This window comes from Gavialis gangeticus, unplaced genomic scaffold (genome assembly GCF_001723915.1).
Source record: "Gavialis gangeticus isolate Ggan-Ray unplaced genomic scaffold, GavGan_comp1, whole genome shotgun sequence".
NCBI classification, from domain to species: domain Eukaryota; kingdom Metazoa; phylum Chordata; order Crocodylia; family Gavialidae; genus Gavialis; species Gavialis gangeticus.
The window spans coordinates 156,706,463-156,712,087 of record NW_017729024.1 but is presented as its reverse complement, the minus strand read 5'-3'; the positions used below and the strand labels follow the sequence as shown (position 1 = coordinate 156,712,087).

The window sequence follows — 5,625 nt, the reverse complement described above, 5'->3', positions numbered from 1 at the left end:
AGCAGAAATCATGCAAGAGCCACATCTGGCTTGTGGGTTGTAGATTGAGCACCGGCGATCTAGAGAAAAATCTCAGCTGAATCAGTGCCTAAACTCTCATCCTTAATTTCCCCATACTTTTGCCTTTAGCACCCAGTTTCTTAAAGCAAGGGCACCTTTGTCTGTCTCCAGTAAATTTATCGTTCTCTCTTCTCCTTGGGACAAGAAAGCATAATGGCTTTTGGTCAAGTTATGGGATTATCAGAGGACTTTTTCCGAGAGAGAGCACTTCATAGCTGAAATCAAATGCAACAGGTGCTGGTACCCACTCTGCTGCCTGATTTGCTGGTTATGATGAAAATGGTGTTGGGTCATTTCTATAGTGGCCCCAGTATTCTAATCTGCTGTAACTGAAGCACATCTGATGGATTTCAAGAGGTATGAACTTTAATGTTTTTGATCCCTCTCCATCCTTCTAGAATCCTGTGTATTTCCAGTGACGTTCCTTAATGTCTCCAAAAATTCGACTCTGCAACGTTTGCTGGTAGAATGGGATGTTAGTGACTCAGCACGTGAGTCTGAACAAGAGATGGTATTTGAAATTCAAGTCAGTCAAACAGAAGAAAAGAATGTTGTTTGGATGGTAAGTATCTCCCCAAGCAGAAATCCTTCAAATGTCTTCATATATGTTTACATATAGCTTTCTCATAAAGCTTGTCATATATGACATGTATTTCCGAGGCTGCACTAGAAACACTTACATATTTTACTCTCTACCAGTGTCTGATTAATGCAGAAAAGTTATCTTGAGTTTCTGTGAAAACTAACATTTATTGATGCATCTTGATAGACTGGGGTCTAAAGCAGTTACTAAGGTTTCTCCCCAGTGTGTGATTGTACATTGCCCCAGCCATCATTATTCTTTGCTCTAGACCCCCAGGTTACTGGCTCTTATCACAGTCACTAACCTCCTGGCTGAAAAAGACAAAATTTAATTTCCCTAAAAGTGTGATATTTGTCATAGCATCTTCAAGAGACAGGAATGGGAAATAAGGTTTTCTTCATAAGCATAGCTAAGCCATCAAGTGTAACTTGATTGTGCATTTTATTTCTATTTTCTTCTAATCACCTGATTGTAGATGCTTTCAACATTGGGGAAGGAACAAGTATATTCCATAGCAGTAGATACCACTGCTGCATGTGATGTGCTACCAGAATCCAAGGAATTATGTAATTTTTTAGCATGTGTGGTCTTTTACTGTGTCCTCCTGAAAACTGACATACACAAGATATATATAATTTAAAAAAATAGCTTGATATTGCTGTCAAGCTTTTGCTCCAAATCAGCAGATAAATCACCAATTAAAATGGTGATGAAAGAAGTGTGTTCCAGAAATGTTTTAGCAAAAATAATATACATGAAACCTGAACTCTTTAGGGATATCATGGTTTTTGAAACCATTTGCTGATTGAAATATGGGAGAATTTTAAATACTGGTATCAAAACCTAGAAAAATTAGGATTGATTGAACTGTATGCCCACTGTAATACTCAAGAAAACCACTGTATTTAGGTTCTGGATTGAAAAATGGATATTTAGGCTGTTATTCTTAGTATATTCATTTTTGACCTGATTCTCTTCTGACTGATTAAGACATGAGTAAGTCAACAGGAGCAGAGTCTGAACAATGCTGATCACTGAAAATCCCCCGCCCCCCGCCCCCCCAACACACACACTACAAAGGTGTCAAACATATGGCATGTGTGTTGGATCCACCCCCCAGAGCCATGCCATCCGGTGCATAGACCCCTAGAACGGCTGGGATTTCAGCAGTGGGAATTAATGCCTGCGACTCCATGAACCTACACAGGGAGTTGGGTAGGCTAACTCAACTGTTGCTTGCCCTGCTGGCAAAATCCTGGGCCCTGTTGGAAAGTACCAACAGCAGCTCAGGCAGCCACCAGTGCTCATGACATTGCTGCTCATGCTGCTGCCAGTTCCCATCAACTTCAGTAGGGGTAGGACTTTGCCCATTGGGTCTCAACAAGGCCAAATGCTCCCCAGAGCTCCCAAGCTGGACATGGTTCACAAATTAGCATTTGTCCCTTTCAAGATTGATAGCTTTAGTCTTTCATTAATGTTCTTATACAACAACATTTTCCCTTGCAAATAAAATCCCACAACTCTGATCCTGTACTGTGCAGCCAAAGTTTACTGATTTTGGTTCCTCTCATGTTTTCCCCAGAATGAGTTTTGCCTTGTGTGCATCTTGAAAAAATAAGTGATTAATGCCAAGAAAATAAATAGCCTTAATTAAGATAATGCTAATGCATTCTCTGGAAACAGACTTGAAGTCCAGTAAGTCTATCAATAATAATTCTAATGTTTTAGAGTCCAGTAAATACCCATTTGTGCTATCTTTATTTAAAATGTAACAGTCATTACACTTGTGTAAACTTAGTTACTGCATTTAAGTCTCAAGTCAAATTGCCACAGAATTTAATAGAGATGAATACAAGAGGTCATTATGTACTATGCCCATTATGCATAGTACATAAGCTAGTACAGAGAGCTTGCACCTCTCTTTTATTTTATTTTGTATTGTCTTTTTTTTCTAAGCAGGAGGATACATTTAGTACAAGAAAATTACCTGAAATGGTTTGTGCTCTTCTTTCCTGGTTCTTGCTGGGTTTTGGAGGCACTTCTATGCTGCAGTTGCATGGAATTGCATGGTGCCGGAGAAACGTACTGTGCGGATACATTCCTTTAGCAACATCTATATGGCTACACAGAGTTTCCAGTTAGTCTGGGTTTCACTGACATGGGATTTTGGCTAGAATGTATCCCCACTCACAGGGGCACAGGCAGTAGAGCTGTGGTAAGTTTCACCGAGTGTTTTGTTTCGAAACTGTTTCGATGCATTTTGAGCTCGAAACAGCGAAATTAAAACAAAACAAAAAGTTTCAAAACAGCTGCAAAATTAAATGAGGGCACTCTAAATGTTTTGAAAGTTTTGAAAAGTTTTGAGTTTTGAAGCAGCCCAGTGGCAGGAGGCAGGGGAGAGCCAAGGCTGTGCTCCAAGCAGCTCCGCAGCCCCATGGAGCTCAGCCCGGTGGTGGGAGGCGGAGTGCAGCCGTGGCTCTCCCCGCCTCCCGCTGCCAGGCTGTGTTCTGAACAGTTCTTTAGGCCATGGAGCTCAGCCCAGCAATGGGAGGTGGGGAGAGCCAGGGCTGCGCACCGGATGACAGGAGGCTGCTGCTGCTGCCTGGGGCCAACCCGTGCCCAGTGCTGGTCCCAGTTGGCAGTGGCAGCCTCCTGTCATCTGGTGCAGATCTGGGGACCTGAACCCCTGGGAGGAGTCCGGTGCAGCCCCATAGCCCTCCTGGATGACAGGAGGCGGCGGCGGCAGCTGTTGCCGCCGCCGCCGCCTGGGGTCAGTGGCAGCATCAGTATTCTCCAGTGCCAGGTGTGGGCTGCGTCCAGTGTTTCCAGGTGGCGGCAGCAGCCTCCTGTGATCCAGTGCAGATCCAGGGGCCCGCACCCGCAGGAGGAGTCCAGCACAGCCCTGCAGCCCTCCTGGGGGTGCAGGTCCCTGGATCTGTGTGCCGGAAGACAGGAGGCTGCCGCTGCCAGCAAGTGTCATGAGTTTTGCTTTGAACAGGTTGCGGTGCAGTTTCCCAGAAACCTTTACACTTGTCTCCTTGAAACCTGGCAGGCTTCATGCCCATAGAATGGGCTACCATCCCTGCAATTTCCATCCAAATCAGGCAAGAAAAGGGCAAGCTTTAGGTATTTGCATGATTTCCTGTTATAGCCTATGGGCGAAACGTCGAAATGCGTCGAAACAGTGACACAGTTTCGACGAAACGAAACAGAACAGTGCTTTGAAATGAAACAAAATGACAAAATGAAACACTGTTCCTTCAAAATGGTGAAACAGACATCGAAATGAAACAATGGTGTTTCTCACAGGCCTAGCAGGCAGGAACAAGGCCCTGTGCTTGGGACCTGCTGCCAAATGGAGATTAGCCACAATCTGGCACTTCTGTACAGCCACAATCTGGCACTTTTTGATCATTGTTTATTGTCTTTCCCTTGTATACAGCCTAACAACTTGCAAATGACTCCTAGATATAGAGCTTTTTGTGTTCATCATTTCCTTTTCTATTGTTTATTTTAGGACATCTTTTCCTTCTAGCTTTCCAAGCGAACTAAGAAAATGTGAATATATATTTTTGATTATTTTATTACAACAGCCATCCTGTAGTAATATTATCTTCTTATTTACTTTCTGAAAAGTACAGTGAAACATAAAACCACACCTCCAACCCCACAAAAAGTACACCTAGAAAATCATGAAGTGGCAGTATAGAACCAGAAATCCATAAACCCTCAGATTATCAGACAAGGATCACATGTGCAACCATGCACTTTAAGAGCTACTTTAGTAACCTACTTAACTGTTTGTTTCTAGGAGTATTACAACACAACCCTCAGTAAATTAAATAAACCTCTATTTTGGAGCTGGGATTCAGAGTTACCTCTGGAATGTGCATCTCACTCAGTCAGAATCAGGAGCAAGGTTGCTGAAGTCTGGAGTCCCTGGAGTTCATGGGAGACTGTACTGGGTAAGCAAAGCCATACTTCAGAAGATTTACTAATTTAACGCTATGTTTAAATTTGCTAGTGGAAAGCCATAAGCAATGGAGTCAGTATTTGGAACAGCTATACAATATTAATGGCATATTTTGGAACATACCACTGACACTTGCCAAACATTTTCATGTAATCCCTAAGGAAAGTTACAGAACTTTCAAATATAGTATCGTCTCCGTATAAAAGTGTGGGCTGTGAATTAAAAACAACAGACATAATATTACTGTATCCTAGTGCAGAGGACAGATAACTTATTGGTTAGAGCAGGGAATCCTAGGGATCTGACTCTGGACTTCTTTTTCTGGCTCTGTCACTGATATGCTACTTGGCTTTGGGCAGGTTGTTTCTTCTTATACCTTACTTTAGCCAGTTGTAGAATGGATAAATTAAAGCTTGCATGCCTTATTAGAGTTTGTTGGGACTGAATATATTTTATATAGTGCTTTAAGGTACAAGGATGAAAGCTGCTGTACAATTGTAAAGTATGAGAGAGAAGAAAGTCTACTTACTAATAAAGATCCTTCCACAATAGTTTATTGCCAGAGATCGTGGTTTTCTGTTTAAAAATCCCAAATTCTCTGATTTAAAACCCCTCAAATCCACAGTTTTCCGTGATTAAAATGAAACACCACTACATATATAGATATCAGCTGAAGACCATGTTTTATTGATTATATTTACAATTTTAAAGCAGTTTAGATGACTGCCAGTACCTCAGTCATTATGATAAAACAAATTTTAAATATCTATATATTTTGGTGTTTGATTTTGTTTTTTTTACCATGGAAAATCAGAGCTCCCCCTGCCCCTTTCACTCACCAGGACGCAGGTCCAGATGCTGCTGTTTCTCCCACTGCTTTGTGGTGCTGAGCAGCCCTGATATGCTGGTGCCCTATTCCTGCCCATACCATTGCCCCTTGCTCCCAAGCAACAGGCCCCCCAGCTCTGCTGGTGCCACTCACTCCCAACCCACAGCCCCCCTGCCCCTC

The 5,625-nt window shown here is 42.5% G+C and overlaps 1 protein-coding gene across 1 annotated transcript in view; it reads left to right on the top strand.

Annotated features, from left to right (window-relative positions):
- The window catches only part of OSMR (oncostatin M receptor), a 65,492-nt gene that overhangs the window by 19,334 nt on the left and 40,533 nt on the right, over positions 1-5,625 (top strand). Inside the window, exons 2-3 of the mRNA XM_019517938.1 lie at positions 459-622; positions 4,455-4,608. Of these exons, the coding sequence (XP_019373483.1) occupies positions 459-622; positions 4,455-4,608 (318 nt within the window). The remainder of the gene's footprint in view (positions 1-458; positions 623-4,454; positions 4,609-5,625) is intronic.